Here is a 20,092-nt window from a genome sequence, read left to right as displayed (position 1 = left end):
TTATAGCTAAACCAATGGGAGATAAATCCCTAGTAGAGGAAAGATCAAAACACAAGCTGATCTCTGAAAACAAAAACCCTAGCTCTACACCAAGCGTGAGAAATTGGGAAAATGCAGAACAATGAAAGATCTAGTAGAGAGAGGGAGAGAGAAAGAAACCTTCGTTCTGGTCATTCTCAGGAAACTCTTTCTCAAGTGCTCGATCGATCATATCAGCGAAACTATCTTCCTTAGGTTTGGCACTCGTCGCATTGGACTCAACGAAGGTACCATTGATCTCATCACGCGTAACAACTGAGCCAGTCTCGGTATCGTCGGAGTCGGCGGAAAAAGCAAGAGAGAAGAAACTACAGATCAGAAGAAGCGTAAGAAGAAGAATAAGCCTCATCGTTTTTATCACAAAGAATTTGCTAGTGTTGTTGTTGCTACACCGCCGCATCTCAGTGATTGTGGCGCGGCGGAGCGTTAGAGATAGAAAGAGATATAGAGAGAGAGAGATCTTCGTGTGCTTATTAAAACTTCTCTCTCTCTTTCCGGTGGTTGGAGAACGAGAAAGCTGAAAGATTGAGAGAGAGAGAGAGACTGAAATTAATTTTTTTTTTTTTTTGGTTTTAATTTAGTATTTAATTAAAACATTTTTATTAATTAATTATTTTGTTACTAAGGCTCTGTTTGCGTAGGCAAATGTTAATTAGTCTTCATCGATTCTGCTTCTGGAAACAAAAAGTGTGCAATTTATTTGGTTTAGTGGTCGTAACCGAGTCTTTTATGACACGCGCCTCCGAATTGCGCGTGGTTCTACGAATGATAAACAAAAATCATTTATACAGCAAAGTAAAATAAAAAAAAAAGGTGATTTTGCTGAATTTGCACATTAAATACTTAATATAGTATTATTTTTTAATCGGGGTTGATTCATTGATTGTATATGTTTGGTCTCTTTTGGCTTCTTTAGTTTGGAGTATTTTCACCAAAATTCCCTTTCTTTTATGCTTCTTAAATCAGCCAATTTTTTGGTTTAACCCAACTTCGTTTCTGTGTATCGATTGATCTATATGACTATATGTTAAAAAAACAAAAAAAGAGATAAAAGACCTCTATTTTGGTACGATTTAGAGATTTTAATTAATATAAATTCATTTAAATGCTCATTTTTGATAAAGATGTTCATTATAGGACTTGGAAAATTCTGCAACAATTTTTGGAAAATAAAAGTTATCTATGAATGGAAAAAAAAAAGTTATCTATGAATGTGTGGAGAAAAAAAAATATATATATACTGCTTCTTTTTATAGTAACTAATGAGTGTTGTTATCATTTTTTTGTTATGAAATTTTAATTACTATGTGTCAAAGAATGTTGTTTTGTAATAATAATGTATTAATGCAACTGGATTAAAATTTTATCTTCATTAATTCATTTTAATAAGCAAAAAGACTGATAATTGCTAATTCTTAATTGGAAAAGTACATCGTAGTAAAATCAATAATTTTTTAATAATTTAAAAATATTATTATAACAATAGTTATAAAATAACAGTGTTAGAATTTGTAGCTTAGCAGTTTGTACTTTGTGCTAATATCGTCAATGTATAATCATCACATGAATATAATGTAGCGAAAAAGGGAAAACACAAAAAAAAAAAACATTAGATCGAAACTATATATAATCAAAGTTTGGATATAGCATGCTTTCATATCAGTTTTTGTGAGAATTTTACTACCATTTGATTGGCGATAACTATGGAGAGACGGTGCACCGACTCATGAGAGATTGCATCAAGGCATCAACTCGGAATTATCAATCTGAAGTTCTGAACCGTCGATTGTAAGGCATGAGTCATAGATATTTGACAGTTTTTGCTATATTATATGATTTCTTTTATATAACATAATCCGCATCCTACGTTATGATCACCCACTTTAATTCCATTTAGGTTATAAGATTTCATTCTTTAAAGTTGCGTTTAAATTGACGTAAGAAAAGAGTGAAGTTGACAAAAAAAAAAGGTGAAGTACTTAAAAGTTGTATGAAGGATATATATATAGTCTTGATCGGGCAAAGACCATACTGATATAGAAAATATCTTAAAATGGAAGAGAGACTCTTGGGGAAGTAGAAGCTTCAATATAATGGAGTTATTAAAACAATAGATAAACTCTAAATAGGTCTTATGACCCTTAACGAATTCAAAAACATGAAAAATTTATACAAACGACCCTTTTAGATATCTTGACAAGATCATATACATATAAATCCTTTTTGAATAATTCCAAAATGCTAAAAGTTGAATCATTCGTTGTAAAATCACAAATACACGTACGCATGTTAAAGATAGATAAAGTCCGTGTGTTCACAAACGATTAACCATCATTTACAATTATGTAACATATCAAAAATGTAATGACGTAACATATTAACAACACCAAAACAAAAAAGATTCAATAACAGTTTGCCATATTCTTCCTCAGACTAGACAAACATGAAACAAGTTAGGTCATAGATAACTGAAAACGTCTTTCTAAATAATTAGGTCTTGGCCCATTTAAGCTCTCTAAAGGACCGCCATGGTTGAATATGCTTACACCATGCACGAGTGAAAAGGATATCTGTGTCGGTGCTGATTTTTAGACTAGACTAACATAACACAGATGATAATCCGGAATATTCGACGCTAAAAAAGAAAAGAAAATATAACATTCTTTAAACACTACTATCACAAATTCTTTATAAGAACAAAGAAGTGATAATATATGAAACTTATAAAAATATTTATTCAAAACCGAGAGCGCCCATAGGAGGGGCCAATTCTTTCGGTTAATTCCGCTTAGACCCACATTCATTTCTTTTCTATTGTCGGATGGAATATGGATGCCATCCATCAACCTTACTTTTTTTAGCCAGTAGTACTAAAATTCTGAATTATTTGGTCATATTATCATTTTGATTAGTTGTCTATATAGCTCCTCACTAAACACAACAACTTAACACATTTTTTTGTAACACTAATCACGCTGAGAAAAAAATCAGTGGAAAGAAAAACATAACAGAGACATGATAGGCTAGGTCCAGTGAATATGATATGAGTAGGGATAAGAAAGAGAAAAAAAAACACTTTCCTTGTGAAGAAGAAAGATAATTCACATTAATTAGGTTGCAAGAAAACATAATGAACTGACCCAAAAAAAACCTTAAGATATTATGAAAAATTCAAAAACTTTTGGTCACATGGTGGTTGTATGGACTGAACTTGGACTTCTCTGTAATCCCTATTGTTCATTTTACATTTCCAAAGCAGATTCTTATTCATTTTTCTAATTATTTAAATTGGTACTCAATCGAGTGAAAAGAATAGTATTGAAAGAAACTATTGTTTTTGCCTCCAAGTAGGCACCTATGCCTCCTAAGACACAATACAGAACAGTGTTTCAACTCTTCACTCCATTGCCTATATATACTCTTTTCAGATTGCATTCAACCAATCTGTGCCTGAGAACAAAATTAAGAAGAGATGGTTTTTATCAAAGAGAGAGAGATGGAGATTCCAGGTGTTGATTTTGGAGAATTGGATGGAGAGAACAGAAGCAAGACTATGTCACTTCTCGATCATGCATGTGATAAATGGGGCTTCTTCATGGTATGTTATATATCTTTATGCAAACGCCAGTGTTTTCTAAGATATACATATATCTACTGTATATCTTTAAGGAATTGGTGTATTTGCAGGTTGATAATCATGGAATTGATAAAGAGTTGATGGAGAAAGTGAAGAAGATGATTAACTCTCACTATGAGGAGCATCTGAAAGAAGAGTTTTACCAGTCAGAGATGGTCAAAGCTTTGAGTGAAGGCAAAACCTCAGATGCAGATTGGGAAAGCAGTTTCTTCATCTCCCATAAGCCAACTTCAAACATCTGCAAGATCCCAAACATTTCAGAGGAACTCAGGTAAAGTAACTAAGAAGTTAAATAGTTCCAAAGGCTTTACAGTTTTACCTGTTTGCTCATTATACTAATCAATGTGAGAGGGGCGAAACTGATATTGCAGCAAGACGATGGATGAATATGTTTCTCAACTGCACAAGTTTGCAGAGAGTCTCTCCAAGCTCATGTGCGAGAATCTTGGTCTTGACGAGGAAGACATGATGAAGGCCTTTTCTGGTTCAAAAGGTCCAGCTTTTGGGACAAAAGTGGCTAAATACCCAGAATGCCCTCGTCCTGAGCTCATGAGAGGGCTGAGAGAACACACTGACGCTGGGGGAATCATATTACTCCTGCAGGATGATCAAGTGCCTGGTCTTGAGTTCTTTAAAGATGGGAAGTGGGTTCCTATACCACCATCCAAGAACAACACCATTTTTGTCAATACCGGTGACCAAGTCGAGATACTGAGTAATGGGAGGTACAAGAGTGTTGTACACCGTGTAATGACAGTGAAGCAAGGAAGTAGACTGTCGATTGCTACGTTTTACAATCCGGCTGGTGATGCCATAATATCTCCAGCTCCAAAGCTCTTGTATCCAAGTGGCTTCCGGTTTCAAGACTACCTGAAGCTTTATTCAACCACCAAGTTTGGGGACAAAGGCCTTAGACTTGAGACCATGAAGAAAATGGAAAATGGGCATTCAGCCTAGGAAGCATCTGGACTTTTTAACGCTCCCATAAAATTCTCCCATTTTTGCTTAAAACTTGTCTTCTTCTTGTGTTTCCCTTTATAAAGAAAATAACAGCCATGTCTGATTCAGCTATACTAGTTTATTCCTGGGATGATCAGTTCACAAATGTCACCACTCTGTTCAATTCAAAAGTAAAATATTATCCTCTTATGCTCTTTTGACTACACAAGCCAATCAGAAACTTGTTTGACCTCTATCCCTACATAACATAGCTCTTATCGTTCGCGATGTTCAGTTGAATTTGTAAAGTGATTGTGCATTAAGAAGTTCAGGAAAAAAAAAACTTAAAACTCTCGAAAATTCTACACATCAATCACCTTGCAAATGAAGTTTTTGAACCAATCCTTCCTGAATGTCAGTGGGAACACCAACACCAGAACTCCTCAAGAAGCAAAATTGGAGTCTGGCTGGGGCAACCAAGCTCTTCTTCCATCACGTTCACTTGACAAGTTCCAAACCAAAACTGAAGAAGGCTCAAGCAAAGTTTTTGATCTTTTAATTAGACAATGAGCTAGTAAATTGAGGTCTCAGATGTCAACATGTAACGCAACGCAGACGCTTAATGTTACCCACAACATTCCCATCATCTTATTCCATATTCCCAGCAAATAGCGTTTCTGAATCTATACCAGCGTATACTACTGAAAACCAAGTGGGTATAGACTCAAACTCTTCTCCAATTCCATCACCAGCCCAAGCCAATAAATAAACCAGATGAGAACATAAATTTCAATCCTTAACTTTGGTTACACATTCTATCGAGCAGCTTGTGTGCAATTACCAATCCTCTGAACCAAAGCAAAAAGCGTACATCTTCGATCATTTACCCGATATTTCCCTCATCAAGCTGATGAAAAATCGCGCTCCAAAACACCTCTAACTCTAATGCTGGAAAAGAAGAAAATTTCGAACAATCGAACTCACTTTCAAATTTGCGTTCTGTCGGAAATTTCTCAGTAAAAAACAAACTAAGTCGTCACGCCACGTGGTTAGTTCCCATTGGTTGATACCTTCAGTACTTACACAGAATAGAAGAATCTTCTTCGATATAAAGCAGTAACAACGCACACAAACGCGCGTCTGTTGCACAAACTCGCTTACAGAGCCAACATAAAGTAATCTCGTGTCTCCGCGTGTCCGTCCGTCCATGTGACATGATTCCACTCCTTAAAGTTAAAACCCAAAAAGCCGGTCCGACCACCAGATTAACCCAGTTCACTTTATAACATCGCATTTAAAGTGAAAATAAAAACTGTATCCCTTTTTACCAGTTCACTTTCCATCATAAACCAAACATTCCTATTTTCTATGTTTAATTAATCGAATAAAATAATAACCCACACCCTTTAAATCAACATCAAACCGGAAATTGAGTTTTCCGGACCGGAAATAACCGAACCTCGTTTTCTGTAAATAGGGAGTAAACTTTCACACATCCCATCACCTCTAACCACCGACCTTCATAAGTCTAAAAACAGAGACAACAATCAACACTCCTCTCACTCTCATAATTTCATTTTCATTCTATAAAAAAACAAACAAACAAAAACTCGAATCTTCTTCAAGTCAGAGAGAAAGAGAGAATTTTGATGGCGTTAGCGAATAACTTAACGGCGATACTGAACTTACTAGCTTTACTCTGTTCCATACCAATAACGGCGTCAGGTATATGGCTAGCTTCAAAGCCTGACAACGAGTGTGTTAATCTCCTCCGTTGGCCCGTCGTCGTCCTCGGCGTTCTTATCCTCGTCGTCTCTGCAACTGGTTTCATCGGCGCCTACAAGTAACAATCAAAAGAACCATTTTTTTAATGAAATTTACAGAGAAAACAGAGTGAGTTGTGATTTACAAATCATAAAGATCTCAACTTGGAGCTTTCAAATTCAGGTACAAGGAGACTTTGCTGGCGGTTTACTTGTGTTGTATGGCGATACTGATCGGGCTTTTGCTGGTGGTTTTGATATTTGCGTTCGTCGTGACCCGACCCGATGGATCGTATCAGGTTCCGGGTAGAGGTTACAAAGAGTATAGGGTTGAGGGGTTCTCGGATTGGCTGAAGGAGAACGTTGTTGATTCCAAGAATTGGGTGAGGCTAAGGGCTTGTTTGGCTGATACTAACGTTTGTCCTAAACTCAACCAAGAGTTCATTACCGCCGATCAGTTCTACTCCTCCTCTAAGATCACTCCTCTCCAGGCATGTTCTCTCTTTCTTCTTTTATTCCTTTTTTTTTCTTAAGATACCCCTCTACTTCTACTTTGTTTGATTTGTCTCCCCCATAAATTTGTTTTTGTTTGGTGTATTGTGGTAGTTGTTATGCAACCTGTGGTTAATTAAAGTAGGTTAGGATTATGGGTAAATGAATCATATTAAGACAGTGTGAGACTCAACACTCAACAGCGGCATATATATTTTGGTAGTATTTTTTTCATATAAGAGTAACATTTTAGAGGGTTTTTGGTTTTATCTATTTGACTTTATGCAAAATTTCATTTAACTTGATTTTGTCATTTTAACGTTAAAAAGTTATGTAACATTTTCGAGTAAAGAAAGTGGAGTTGATTATTTTTGTGCTTTTACTCATAGAACATTTTATATACTCCCGCACTTGACCAAATTTGAATTGGTTGGTGATACTAATAAAAATCATTAGGCTAACATTTTAGGTCAAAAATAATAGTGTTAATTGGATTAATAGTACCACAAATGCTCTTTTTAAGCTGTTTTTGGACCCAAAGAAAGAATCCAAGAAGCAAGACAGTTTTAACATGCTTAACAAGTTTAGTTATGATGCATTTTTCATACTATTTATGATGCATATTTACGAGATATTAAAGTCATTATCACACTTAATACGTCCATAAGTCAAATAAAAGCGTAGTACACCTCTCTACATGATTATTCATTCTTGATAGGGTAACTTGTAAACTAAGTTTTCTTGCTAGCTAGATCTTCGAGTCAAAAATACATATTCAAAGATACTAGTAACTAACTACAAAGTTGACAGATAATACCGTGATGACCGACTTTTTAAAGTTAAAATCTAGACTAAATATTGGTTTTGCAACGATGCCAACGAATCATTTTGGGTATAATGAAGTATTATTAGATGATTAATGGAGATAAGATACGAAGTAAAAGAGAATGTTTTGTAAATCTCTAGATTATGTGAGACCTACGGTTTGTCCTTGTTCTTGCAAACGAATAGAGAGAAAGGTCCATTTTTCAAAGGAAAAAAGTAAAGTATGTGGCTCATCTCATAAAAGTTATAAAATTTCTCTTTAGCTTTTGTGAGTCCAAAAGAGGATTGTTCTTATTCTCTATATTCTTTTTTGTTTTGCAGCTTTAAGTTATACAGTATTTCGTTTTGTATATCTCCTTATCTTTGACAAAACTTAAAAAAAAAAAGGTTTCTGACCTAATTAATCTTATGTATTCTAGTGTTGAAGTGGAAAAAACTACATTAGTTTTCTTAACATATCGTAGTTAGTGACATTTTGTGATAATTTAGGCCATATGCAATCACCATTATTGAAACATATTTATTCCTAGTAGACTGGTGTAGAAGTTGATGGAGACCAAGTCCAAAAGATTATGTTGTAAGATATAATCAGAATTCAAAATTATACATTATCATAAGGACCCACCCATGCACCCACAATAATGTACATGATAAAATATGTTTTATCTGTTTATATAATGTTTGTCCTTTGTCACTATCTCACTCACAAAATTCAATGATCCCATTCACTTTAGATAAGTCTTTTTATATCCCAACTCAAAACTTGACAAAATTTCCAACTTTTTCCATTCAAATTTTATTAATTAAAATCAATCTTAAAATTAACTTTTTTATGTCTTTTAAGCTTGAAACATGGAGTGATTAAGGGTATATAGCTCAGGAACTTTTTTATCCGAACAATATATTGACCAAAGGAAGTAGGAACTATAAAATCTTAGGTTTTTCTTATTATTATCGAAATAAAGACTTGCCTTGAATGTTTACTAGATTTTAAGTAGTTTTTGGATTCTGATTTTTTTAAAATCTATTTTTTTACTATTCAAGATTTTCAAAAAATAGATTTCCTTGAATTTAGAGAAACTAGTTTTTGGGTGGTTTCTTTCAATTTTAAAGAGAAACTAAAAACCATAATTTATGGTTTTTGTAAAAAATAATTATTTTCAACGAGAACATTTTTAATTTTTGAGTTTTTGATTTTTTATTTATTAATTTTAAATTTAATAGCAAAAACTAAAAATTAAGAAATCAGAAACCAAAATTCAAAATCTAAAATCTAAAAACCAAAAACCATCTAAAAACTAATTACCATTCATGGCCTTAGTTGTGGGCAATATGATCATCTAGTTTTCTTATATTCTTAACGAATCAGAAATTTCGGTAAATTTGTATTATTATATCATCCAAACAATATTTCTAGCAAGTTGTCATCCTAGTCCATTGTCACTGTAACAAGATTGGAACCAACCACTAATAATTAAATAAGCCTAGATGATGAGGTTTTGACTGAGTTATATATCGTTAGTCACTAGACATGCATTATTAAATATTGGACCAATGATTTGATTCAATAATTACAAATCACAAGTCTTTGTCTCCACCATGAAACATAATAGATAATTATATCCCTCCCATATTGTCCCACTTTCTTTTTCTTATTTGAATAATTAAGACGGAAGACATAAGTAGATTTCTAGGAAAGAACTATACAATTTCTCTTCCTCGAGACAAAACCAAAATTTACTCATAAGGAATACGAGGATTATTCTGTGATAAGATTCATGTGTTTTCCTCTCCTTATGTGTTTTACACTAAGCAAACAATTGCTTAGGTTTCATTGTTTTATATCATGATTGTGTTTGTTTGCATTTTGTATATACTTTTTTTATCCAACCCATAACCTTAGAGCATGTTAAGCAAAGATTATTTATTCGCTGTAAACACAAACGCCAAACGCATATGGTAGAGTTTGTGTTTACATTGTGTAACATATTATAATTCATAGTAAACGTAAAACTTGCGTTTGAAGCAACTAGAGCACACTATTTCAGAATACATAGGCCTAAATCCATGTTACAAGATCATATAGATATACATGTTCTCGCCAAGCTTATGGTGTAGCACATATATAAGATATCTTTAAAAGGATCATCATATTTTAATTTGAAAAGTAACTATTTAATTGTTCTTACATAAGGCAAAATAGTTTTGTTGTTTTCATATCTAATTGTAACATATTCTTCAACGTCTTGTTGTTTCACAGTCCGGCTGCTGCAAACCACCCACCGCGTGTGGCTACAACTTTGTGAACCCAACACTGTGGCTAAACCCTTCCAACATGGCTGCAGACGCAGACTGTTACTTATGGAGTAACGACCAAAGCCAGCTTTGTTACAATTGCAACTCATGCAAAGCTGGTCTATTGGGGAACCTTAGAAAAGAATGGCGTAAAGCAAATCTCATACTTATCATCACTGTCGTTGTTCTCATATGGGTTTATGTCATTGCGTGTAGTGCGTTTAGGAATGCACAGACTGAGGATCTCTTCCGCAAATACAAACAAGGTTGGGTCTAAAGTGTGTATTGTGTATAAATTTGTTTGTAGTAGTTGTTGAAAATATTGGAGTACTCGGAAATAGCTTGTGATATCATTTCTTTTCTTTTATGGATATTGTTTTTACGTTTCTGTTAGATTTGGTGTTGAAAAGAAAGCAAAATTGAACTCTTACATTGTTTTGGATATGAGTGTTTTGGTTTTTTTATATTTTCACCACTTTTTTCTTTTGGGGTTTCATTAGGTGGTGTATAGAAGGTTGGGCTTACTGCCTCCGGCTGTAAGCTTCCTGAATTGCAAGGCCAGTGAAGTGATTATTATTGATGCAAATATGTCATCAAGGCTATACATATATTGTTTTTTAATCTAAGGTTGAGTTTATGCTACAACATTTTCTTTTTTTGATATGGACCAAAAAAGTGTTATTTAAAGATAAATTGTCACAAAATGTCCCTAATTAAAACAGTGCATTGTTGTTTGGATAATAGAGTGTTCTCTCAGTTTCTTCTACTATAGGAGAATCTTTAACCATTGGTTAAAACATGGTTACCAAACAAAGACTTGTCTTTTGTTTGTGAGCTCTCATCTTAATATAATCGAGAGAAATGTGTGTGACGTTCCAACGATAAGAACAAACCATAATTGCTAAAGGATACAAAGCTCTCTTTAGTCCCGTGTACTTCTTTCTATCTTACTAACATCTTTTTGTAATTAACTATTTTTCCTTGGATCTCAATCAAATAATTGTTAAATTAACAACACCGCATTTAAAATGTTTATTATTCATTCCCTAGCCTCTATCAGAATTATATAAATCTAAGCTGTCTTTAGCTATAATACAATTCATTTCTAATCTCAAAATAAGAATATTTTTGTAGTTTCGTAACGTGGTCGAAACTACTAGCTAAGTTCCTTGATCGATAATATAGTATTATCAATTCAAGATGAGCTTTCTTAGACCACGATTTTAACATTATGTTACAATAACATGTTTCTTGCATCTTTCGTAGTTTGCATAAAGACTAAAAAAGTATCCCATTCGGTTTAGTTAAAACCGAAATCTTATAAATTTTAAATATTATAAATCCAAATCAACAATCATATGCCAAATCCTTTTTGTATTTGCTTTTATTTTTAAAATCAGTTTTGAATATGATTTTTATAGATCGTCGTCATCTTAGCTATTTTACATTATTATTAAATTTACAAAATTGAACCGAGACCGAGAACAAACCAAACCAAACCAATTCAGATACTTCATTCAATTGCGTAATGTAGCTTCATACTTTGTATCTATCTATAAATAGTTTTGTTTCACAGGGCATTCCATTTCATAATCCTCCCCGTTTCCCGGATCTCTCCTATCTCAAAAAAAAAAACCCGACCCATTTTACGCGATCCAAACCGGGTCAACCCAAAATGGACAAGCCAAGCTTCGTCATCCAATCCGAAGAAGCTGAATCCGCCGCGACAAAACTCGGCGTCTCCGTCCTCCAGCTCCTCCCGACGCTAGTCAAATCAGCGGAATCCTACGCTCGAACTCCGATTTCAAAATTCAACGTCGCAACCGTCGGACTCGGATCATCGGGTCGGATCTTCTTAGGCGTCAATGTTGAATTCCCAAAGCTCCCTCTCCACCACTCAATCCACGCCGAGCAGTTCCTCGTCACCAACCTCACGCTCAACGGCGAGCGTCACCTCAAAAACTTCGCCGTCTCCGCCGCACCGTGTGGTCATTGTCGTCAGTTCCTTCAAGAAATCCGCGACGCGCCTGAGATCAAAATCCTAATCACCGATCCAAAAAACTCCGCCGATTCCGATTCCGCCGCAGACTCAGACGGATTCTTACGCCTCGGAAGCTTCTTGCCTCACCGATTCGGTCCCGACGATCTTCTCGAGAAAGATCTCCCTCTTCTCCTCGAACCTCACGATAACGGTCTCGTTATCTCAGATCTCGATTCGGTCTGTAACGGAATCACCGATTCCTTCGCCGATTTGAAACAAACGGCACTAGCGGCGGCGAATAGATCGTACGCGCCGTATAGTTTGTGTCCGTCGGGAGTTTCGTTGGTGGATTGTGACGGGAAAGTGTACAGAGGTTCGTATATGGAATCGGCGGCGTATAATCCTAGTTTGGGACCAGTGCAGGCGGCGCTGATTGATTACGTGGCTAACGGTGGTGGAGGAGGTTACGAGAGGATCGTCGGAGCGGTGTTGGTGGAGAAAATAGATGCGGTGGTCCGGCAAAAGCAGACGGCGAGGTTGTTGTTAGAGACCATATCGCCGAAATGCGAATTCAAAGTGTTTCATTGCTATGCAGCTTAAAACGAGAGAATCATTTAATTATCGCAAAGACGAAAACGAATAATATAAGAAAATGTGACTTTTAAAATTTTATTTCATACGCTATAATTGTTGAAATTGATGTGTGCTTCTCTCAATGATGATGTGGATATATTTAAAAATAACGTTTATGACACATATGAATATGATAAGAAAATAAGATAAAGGTTTTTATTACTGCTATTATTTAAACGTGAAATATAATTTATTTCTTAATTATTATGGATTTGATTGGTAATGTAGCTAAAGCTGTACGTGAAAACCGTACAAAAGTCTGATAGTAAAACTTTTAATAAAGGTTTTGGTAAAGTTTTTGTAATTGATAAAAATTTAAAATTGTACCACTTGTAATACTTTATTTTGGACTATTGAGGAGTATTGTTATATTTTCTTTTTCCTTTTGGTGTGTTGGTGAGTTGTGAACAATCAATCTAAGTTTTTTAGTTGAGTTGGTTTTCATATCGAATACTTTTTATCAAAAAAAGAAAAGATACAAACATATGTTAGTAGGAACCCTAAAAATATAAAGTCTCTCAATTTCTAGTTATTTTCAACTTTTAACATTTACAACACAAATGTTAATCCTGGCTTAACCTTTCTCAATTCAAATTACTCTAAAAGATATTAGTGATAAACAATTTAAAATATATTAAAATCTTGATTTAAAAAAAATAAATGAGTTTTTGGAAACAAAAACCAAAAGCTCACTTTATAGTTTAAACTACTAGTCTACTACTGTTAGTAAAGTCAGGTTGTAACTCGGTTCTTTTTATTAAACGTCAAGTTATAATGGTTCTTTTATGCTCGCATAAAGGCAAAAATAAATGTACATATTTTGGTGCCTTTAATTTATACATTGAATTTAATTTGTTGGAGTAAAGGTTCCAAATACGAATTGTATGAAAGGAGAGAATATAAAGATCGTCCACTAAGCAGCTCCCTACTATGAGACTATGAGTGGTGAACAATGAATCTAAGATCTTTAGATTACTTGATTTCATAATGAATACTTTTTAGGGATAAAAAAAGCTAAGAGCATACATTTTTAGCAGGAATCGTACATAATTGTCTAGTTATCTCCATTCTCCAACTTTTAGCATTACAACATATAATACTAATCCTGGATTAACTTCTATCGATTCAACTATTTTTTTTATTAAAAAAAGGCTCGATTCAACTATTCTAATAAGACATTAAAATTTGTACAAGATTACTTGTTACAAAGACATAATAGATATAGCTGTAACCTGTAACAATTTAGGCTCTCGTGTAAGGAAGAGTTTTAAGGAAATGGATGTTTGCTTAAAAAAGGCCGAGAAAAAAAACATTGTGGAAACAAGAACGTAGACATCTTTGTTATCTTGTCAAAATTAATACTAGACGTCATTATAGGCTTGTCGTAGTTTCTCAACTGAGGTTAAATCTCAGCCGCTTACTCATTTTTGTTCTGTCAGTTGTTTTGTCTTTTACGGTAAAAGACATCAAAAGTGTCCTTTTATGTTTACAAAAAAAAGGTCACAATTTGAGTAACAAAATCAACATCGAAGAAGAGTATTGTTTAGCCACAAGCTCAGAGATAATGCAGATGGGATCCATTTCTCTCCAACTTTTTTTAAAAACTATTTCTTAGTTTGGAAAAAAACTTTATAGAATAAAAAGTTTGCACATAATTAAATTGTAAATTTTAATATGGACCATAAGTAGCCCAACTAGTGAATTAATAAGCCCAATATCAGAAAACATTATCTAGATACTTTACGTTGATCCGTTAGATTACTTACAATCGGACGGTCCAACCGTTCCCACGATTCACAATTAGTGTGCTTATATTACGTCGTCGTTTCCCTTTTTTTTTTAAGACATCTCTCCGTTGTTTTCCTTTTTTGTTGTTTCCTCTACTTAACCACAAGAACGAAGACTTCGATTTCGTTTCTCTCTGAAAGCATAAGTTAGACGAAGAAGAAGAAGGTGACAACAATGGCGTACGTTAGTATGGGTGAAGCTCACAGGCGAATCACTGAATACTTAAACCGTTTCTGCGACGCCGTTTCGTACCAAGACTCTTCTACACTTTGCCGTCTCCTCTCTTTCTCTTCCAATTCTCCACCTCTTCTCTCACTCGCCGACGCACTCAACCTCTTCCAGGTACATTAAAATTTCTCATGATTTCTCCTGTTTTAGTCGAGACCCATGATGTAAATTATCAGCTTTAAACACACTAGGATAATGTTTTTGCGATTAGTGTGGTAAAGTTTGTGGCTTTTTGTTTCGATTTCAATCTATGATGCTTTACAATATGTTCCAATTGGGTAATCATATATTTGAATTTAGGGCTCAATAGAGTAGGAGCATAATCCTACGATAAAAGCATGATCTTTATATTAGCAAAGTTTGTACCTTTTAGGTTCAATATCAATTTATGATCTTTAGAGTATGATTTTTCCAATTGGGTCCTCCTACTTCATCAATGAGTATGAAAATTTTGAATTTAGGCCGTGAAAGTGTCTCTCTAATTGAGTTATTGTAGTGAAAACTCTCTCTCTATGTTTGAGTTTATGAGAATGGTTTTTTAGATTTAGGGTTTGAAACTTTTTGGATTTATATGTAGAGAGCTTTGAAAGGGCTGAACCCTTTGAATTTTCCTTTTCTTTGACTGATACAGGATGCTAGCAGTTTGATTAGACAGTCTGATAAATTCTCTGAATACGGCGAGATTCTGGCTCATTTGTTTCGTTCTCTACAAAGTTACCGAGTTGGGAATCTGGTTGAAGCATACCTTGCTTTTGAGAAGTTTGCCAAGTAAAGTATTCTTGTTCCCCTCTGCTCCTTTATTAATGTTCTAATTTGATTTCAGGGTTTTACCTGTTGTATGATAGGTAAGCTCTTTATTTGTGTGTTCTCAATGTCTGATATTTGTTGGATTCTATATGTGCAGTGCATTTGTTCAGGAGTTTCGTAATTGGGAATCTGCATGGGCATTGGAAGCTCTGTATGTTGTTTGTTATGAAATTCGGGTTCTTGCTGAAAAGGTTGTATCTCATTCATATGTCCCTTTTTGAAAATTTAAATCTTGTTCAGTTTCATTGCATCGAGGACTCAGTTCTAAAAGCATGATTTTTCCAAATTGAAATACAGGCTGATAAGGAGTTAACTTCTAATGGAAAATCTCCCGAGAAATTAAAAGCAGCTGGATCTCTTCTCATGAAAGTTTTTGGAGTTCTTGCTGTAAGTTGTCCCTTCTATCTATCTTTATATCTTCAGGACTATTAGTTTATGTTTGTGTTCAGTTTCTTTTTTTGGATCCTTATGTAGTTTTAAACTGTAGGGGAAAGGTCCAAAACGAGTGGGAGCACTATATGTGACGTGTCAATTGTTCAAGACCTACTTTAAGGTGATGTGCTTTCTGGCTACAGTTTTATATTTCTGATTTGAAATGATTTTACATCCAACTAAACATGTGTCCCTAATTTTGTATTTCAGCTTGGAACCGTCAATCTTTGCCGAAGTGTAATAAGAAGTATTGAAACTGCTCGGATATTTGACTTTGAGGAGTTTCCAAGAAGAGACAAGGTATAATGCAATTCTCTGCAAACAGTTTTAGTTTTTGGCCTCTCGATTTAATTACTAATTATCTTCTGTTTCTTCTTCACAAACACCAGGTCACATACATGTATTATACCGGACGATTAGAAGTCTTCAACGAAAATTTTCCTGCTGTAAGTCACGAAGAGATTTTCTCATTCTTTCACAGTTCATTTTGTTGTGTCAATCGAAATATTGATGGTAATATTTAATCTTTTCTTTGGATCATGCAGGCGGATACAAAGCTATCATATGCCTTGCAATATTGCAACCCCAAAAGAGAACGGAATATAAGGTTTGATTGTGATTTTACTCTGTGATTACCTTACTCTTGCATTGCGTTGCTTAATCAGCTTATGTGGCTTTTTTGTATCAGGATGATATTGAAGTATTTGATACCCGTGAAACTTTCAATAGGAGTTATACCGAAAGATGAGCTCTTGCAAAATTATAATCTTCATGAGGTAACAACTTTACTTTTGTTCTATGAAATTCTCTTCAATTCTACGTCAAACTTATTTCTCATCTGCGGGTGATATTATATCTCTCTTAATCCAATTTCTCTACTTGTCCAGTACACAAAGATTGTGCAAGCTCTGAGAAAGGGTGATCTCAGGCTTCTCCGGCATGCTCTTCAAGAACATGAAGATCGGTATGTATTTCTTTCGACCTCATCTACATCCAAATGATAAGTCCTTGTGGTTACTCTAGTGCATGAGCATTGTGATTAGCGTAGGCTGATTGTAGTGGATTATGGCTGTGCTGAAAACTCAGTAACAACTGGTTCTTAGGTAGAGAGCTAACAGGTTAAAAGAAAGTTGGGGCAGGAGTTGGGATGTTCTGGATTTGTCTAGGGATTATGATTTTGCAGTTGGGTCGAGAGTAGAGTTGATTTCGTTAGTTAAATGACTTAAGTCTCTATGATGATTATTTGGATTCCTATCACTGGACAACTTAATATCGATCTAATAAACTCTTTGTACAGGTTCTTGAGGTCGGGTGTGTATCTTGTCTTGGAAAAGCTAGAGCTCCAAGTGTACCAGAGACTCATGAAGAAAATGTAAGCCAGTTAATGTAACACAAGCTTATCAATCCACCCAGGATTCTCGGATTACTTTAGTTTCATAACTCTTATTATCAATTTTTTTTTTCAGTTATATCATCCAGAAGCAGAGTGATCCAGCGAGAGCGCACCAGCTGAAGCTTGAAGTGATTGCCAAAGCACTAAGATGGCTAAAAATGGACATGGATCTCGACGAGGTATCTTATACGTTCCCATCCCTTTCATTGCTTTTGATTACTAGAAAATGAATTCTATAAACTCAAAAATATTGGTTTTTGTTGCAGGTGGAATGTATAATGACGATATTGATATACAAGAACCTTGTGAAAGGTTATTTAGCGCACAAGAGCAAAGTGGTAGTTCTAAGCAAGCAAGATCCTTTCCCTAAACTAAACGGGAAGCCGGTTGGCTCATAGATTATATATTTACCCTTCACGAGCAAGCCCTGCGAACAGCGGGCTTATTTTTGTTGTTGTATCAAGAAACCAATATTGCTTAATCTCATTATTGTTTTTATTGATAATATCGTCTGGTCGATTTTATTTAGCAAAAGGAATGTTAGAAAAGTAATAAGAACTTCTTCTACCGGCTTGTAATTTTTTTTTTTTTTTTTTTTTTTTACATCAACGAACACAAGAACGAAAGCAACAGAGACGAATACATATCCGTGGATATTTCATCAAATACCAAATTAAAAAATAATAATAATTGAATGGAAATTTAAGTAATTAATAAGTTATGTATTTTTTACTTTTTGGACTAGCAGAAGGAAGTACAATTTTTCATACATGTCAGCAAAAAACGATGATGCAGCTATAATCTATGTGGCTCATCCATCATCACTTGTGTTAGCTTTTTTTAGCTTACAATACATAAACAGAGTACATTTGAAGATAAAAAAAAAATTAACGTAAGGAAGAAGAATAGGTTTACCCAAAAAAATAAGGGAAAGTCTCTCAAGCACGTCTTTTGGTGAGACGCCATGAGTTAGGCTCGTGGTAACGGTCATACAAAGGCTCAATGCGTTCTTGGCGCTTGCGCTTGCTCATTTTCTTAGGGTCAGAGACTTTGAAGAACCTTGGAGCTAACTCAACAAGCCACTTTGGGTCAATCACAGTTACTTCTCTCATGTACTCTTTGGTCGTCATCACAAGATCATGATATATAACCCAGTTTGGTTGTCTCTGGAACAGCGCGCTGCTCGGGTGTATATACACCGGTTGATTCTCCACTAGTGTCCTGTAACCTTCCTGTGGATCTTTCCTTGCTACATGGAAGAAGAATCCTGCCGTGATTGCTTTCCTTATCTTGGTGAAATCCTTCCCCGCACTCACCACGTCTAGTTTATACTTGTCCATAATGCTGACAAGTTGTTTCCTCACATCTTGAGCACGTCGTAACGATCTTGACTGTATGAAATTTTCAAAACACCATGGACCTGACAAGTTTCTTGCCTTCCACGCCTCATATACAGCCAGTAACGTCAGGTGATCACCCTCGGGCTGGAAAAAATTTGCCCGTTTTTGGTCAGCCTGAGCTTGCTTCTCCCTCGGTCTATAAAATATGTTGTCTGTCTGGATCATAGCAATCATCGTTAAAATCTCATCGCTGCACCCGAGATCCACACTTGCTAGCAACATTTTAGAAAGCGGCGGTTCAAGAGGAAACTCTGCCATTTTTCTACCAAGCTTCGTCAACAAACCTTCTTCATCCAAAGCTCCAAGGCTGTACAACTGTTTCATTGCAGAGATCAATGCTTCTCGTTTAGGTGGATCCATGAAGCCAAAAGATATCAGGTCATTAATACCCATGGCTTTCATGGTCAGGCTTGTCATTCCAAGATTAATCCTTTGGATTTCAGGGATTGATGTAGGAAGCATCTCATTACGATATGCGCTTTCCGTGTAGAGACGGTAACATTTTCCAGGGCCAGTACGACCAGCACGTCCAGCTCTTTGCTTTGCGGATGCCTGTGAGATTGGAGTAATGACTAACGATTCTAGCCCTTGCTCTGGGATGTACACGTTCTGCTTTGCAAAACCAGGATCAACAACGTAGTATATACCATCTATTGTTAAAGAAGCTTCTGCGATATTTGTAGCTACGACCACTTTCCTTTTACCAGGAGGTGAAGGATCAAATATTCTAGATTGCATTTCACTAGGAAGGGCACTGTAAACTGGAAGTATGATGAGTTCAGTAACGTTTTTGCCTAGACCTTTCATTCTCTCATAAAGAGATTGGCATGCATAATCGATTTCTTCCTGTCCAGTCAAGAAGAGGAGAATGTCACCCTCAGGTTCAGTCAAGTGAATCTGAAGGACTGTGATCAGAGCTGCATCCAAGTAATCTGTTTCTGGCTGTTTGGTATACAGTACCTCAACAGGAAAGGTTCTTCCAGGAATGGTAAAGATGTTGCAGTTGAAGAAGTACTCAGAGAACTTCTCTGCATCCAATGTGGCAGACGTGACAATCAGACGAAGATCAAGTCGACGTTTCAACAGCTTCTTTAGAAGACCAAAAAGCACATCAGTGTGGATTGTCCGCTCGTGAGCTTCATCAAGCATGATTACAGAGTATTGAGAGAGGTTTTCATCTATCAGAATCTCTCTAAGAAGCATACCATCAGTCATGTACTTGATCACTGTATCTGGTCCAGTACAATCCTCAAACCGAATCGCATACCCTACCTCCTCTCCTAAACGACAACCAAACTCCTCAGCTACTCTCTTGGCAACAGACATCGCAGCAACCCTACGAGGCTGAGTACACCCGATCTTTCCCTTTGTTGTGTAACCTGACTCGGCAAGGTACTGAGTTACCTGTGTTGTCTTTCCAGAACCAGTCTCACCAATGAC

The 20,092-nt window shown here is 35.5% G+C and overlaps 3 protein-coding genes, 1 long non-coding RNA gene and 3 pseudogenes across 6 annotated transcripts; 4 read left to right on the top strand and 3 right to left on the bottom strand.

Annotated features, from left to right (window-relative positions):
- Positions 1-3,123: 3,123 nt before the first annotated feature.
- Positions 3,124-6,869, bottom strand: LOC147921165 (uncharacterized). Its single transcript, XR_015591483.1, has 4 exons — positions 6,544-6,869; positions 4,993-6,452; positions 3,996-4,791; positions 3,124-3,914 (listed from the first exon to the last, which is right to left on the bottom strand). It is a non-coding gene; the product is annotated as an uncharacterized LOC147921165 (long non-coding RNA).
- LOC104766879 (1-aminocyclopropane-1-carboxylate oxidase 1) lies at positions 3,497-4,823 on the top strand. The gene is made up of 3 exons (XM_010490852.3): positions 3,497-3,637; positions 3,727-3,947; positions 4,048-4,823. Exons 1-3 carry the CDS (start codon positions 3,512-3,514, stop codon positions 4,631-4,633), a joined length of 933 nt encoding a protein of 310 aa, XP_010489154.1. The 5' UTR covers positions 3,497-3,511; the 3' UTR covers positions 4,634-4,823.
- LOC104766880 (tetraspanin-2-like) lies at positions 6,245-10,731 on the top strand. Of its 2 annotated transcripts, XM_010490854.3 has the most exons (4): positions 6,245-6,458; positions 6,563-6,869; positions 9,956-10,256; positions 10,491-10,731. In XM_010490854.3, exons 1-4 carry the CDS (start codon positions 6,265-6,267, stop codon positions 10,499-10,501), a joined length of 813 nt encoding a protein of 270 aa, XP_010489156.1. In that variant the 5' UTR covers positions 6,245-6,264; the 3' UTR covers positions 10,502-10,731. The 2 variants fall into 2 exon arrangements, with proteins under 2 accessions (XP_010489156.1, XP_010489155.1); XM_010490853.3 differs by lacking the exon at positions 10,491-10,731 and having other exon boundaries at positions 6,265-6,458; positions 9,956-10,418.
- A 581-nt stretch (positions 10,732-11,312) lies between these two features.
- LOC147921164 (cytidine deaminase 1 pseudogene) lies at positions 11,313-12,766 on the top strand (annotated as a pseudogene). Its single transcript, XR_015590918.1, has one exon. The product of XR_015590918.1 is annotated as a cytidine deaminase 1 pseudogene (transcript).
- Positions 12,767-14,445: 1,679 nt separating this feature from the next.
- LOC147921163 (enhanced ethylene response protein 5-like) lies at positions 14,446-17,819 on the top strand. The gene is made up of 13 exons (XM_087501669.1): positions 14,446-14,734; positions 15,252-15,388; positions 15,525-15,618; positions 15,725-15,814; positions 15,915-15,980; positions 16,070-16,159; positions 16,249-16,305; positions 16,405-16,466; positions 16,548-16,635; positions 16,747-16,823; positions 17,157-17,231; positions 17,326-17,431; positions 17,519-17,819. The coding sequence occupies exons 1-13, from the start codon at positions 14,567-14,569 to the stop codon at positions 17,648-17,650; spliced, it is 1,242 nt and encodes a 413-aa protein (XP_087357795.1). The 5' UTR covers positions 14,446-14,566; the 3' UTR covers positions 17,651-17,819.
- Positions 17,820-18,188: 369 nt separating this feature from the next.
- On the bottom strand, positions 18,189-19,027 carry LOC147921162 (putative pre-mRNA-splicing factor ATP-dependent RNA helicase DEAH5 pseudogene; annotated as a pseudogene).
- A 29-nt stretch (positions 19,028-19,056) lies between these two features.
- Positions 19,057-19,978, bottom strand: LOC147921161 (putative pre-mRNA-splicing factor ATP-dependent RNA helicase DEAH5 pseudogene; annotated as a pseudogene).
- Positions 19,979-20,092: the final 114 nt, after the last annotated feature.

Source organism: Camelina sativa, chromosome 19 (genome assembly GCF_030686135.1).
Source record: "Camelina sativa cultivar CO46 ecotype springtype chromosome 19, ASM3068613v1".
Taxonomy (NCBI): domain Eukaryota; kingdom Viridiplantae; phylum Streptophyta; class Magnoliopsida; order Brassicales; family Brassicaceae; genus Camelina; species Camelina sativa.
The sequence above is the reverse complement of the archived record's forward strand: the minus strand, read 5'-3'. Positions and strand labels throughout refer to the sequence as shown.

Excerpts from the sequence above, each read along its gene's own strand:
- LOC104766880 (XM_010490854.3), top strand. The coding sequence starts at position 6,265 with ATGGCGTTAGCGAATAACTTAACGGCGATACTGAACTTACTAGCTTTA. Across the intron at positions 6,459-6,562 it reads GGTTTCATCGGCGCCTACAA|GTACAAGGAGACTTTGCTGG; the intron begins GTAACAATCAAA and ends TTTCAAATTCAG. Across the intron at positions 6,870-9,955 it reads CTAAGATCACTCCTCTCCAG|TCCGGCTGCTGCAAACCACC; the intron begins GCATGTTCTCTC and ends GTTGTTTCACAG.
- LOC104766879 (XM_010490852.3), top strand. The coding sequence starts at position 3,512 with ATGGTTTTTATCAAAGAGAGAGAGATGGAGATTCCAGGTGTTGATTTT. Across the intron at positions 3,638-3,726 it reads ATAAATGGGGCTTCTTCATG|GTTGATAATCATGGAATTGA; the intron begins GTATGTTATATA and ends GTGTATTTGCAG. Across the intron at positions 3,948-4,047 it reads AACATTTCAGAGGAACTCAG|CAAGACGATGGATGAATATG; the intron begins GTAAAGTAACTA and ends CTGATATTGCAG.
- LOC147921163 (XM_087501669.1), top strand. The coding sequence starts at position 14,567 with ATGGCGTACGTTAGTATGGGTGAAGCTCACAGGCGAATCACTGAATAC. Across the intron at positions 16,306-16,404 it reads TCAACGAAAATTTTCCTGCT|GCGGATACAAAGCTATCATA; the intron begins GTAAGTCACGAA and ends TGGATCATGCAG. Across the intron at positions 17,232-17,325 it reads CAGAGACTCATGAAGAAAAT|TTATATCATCCAGAAGCAGA; the intron begins GTAAGCCAGTTA and ends TTTTTTTTTCAG.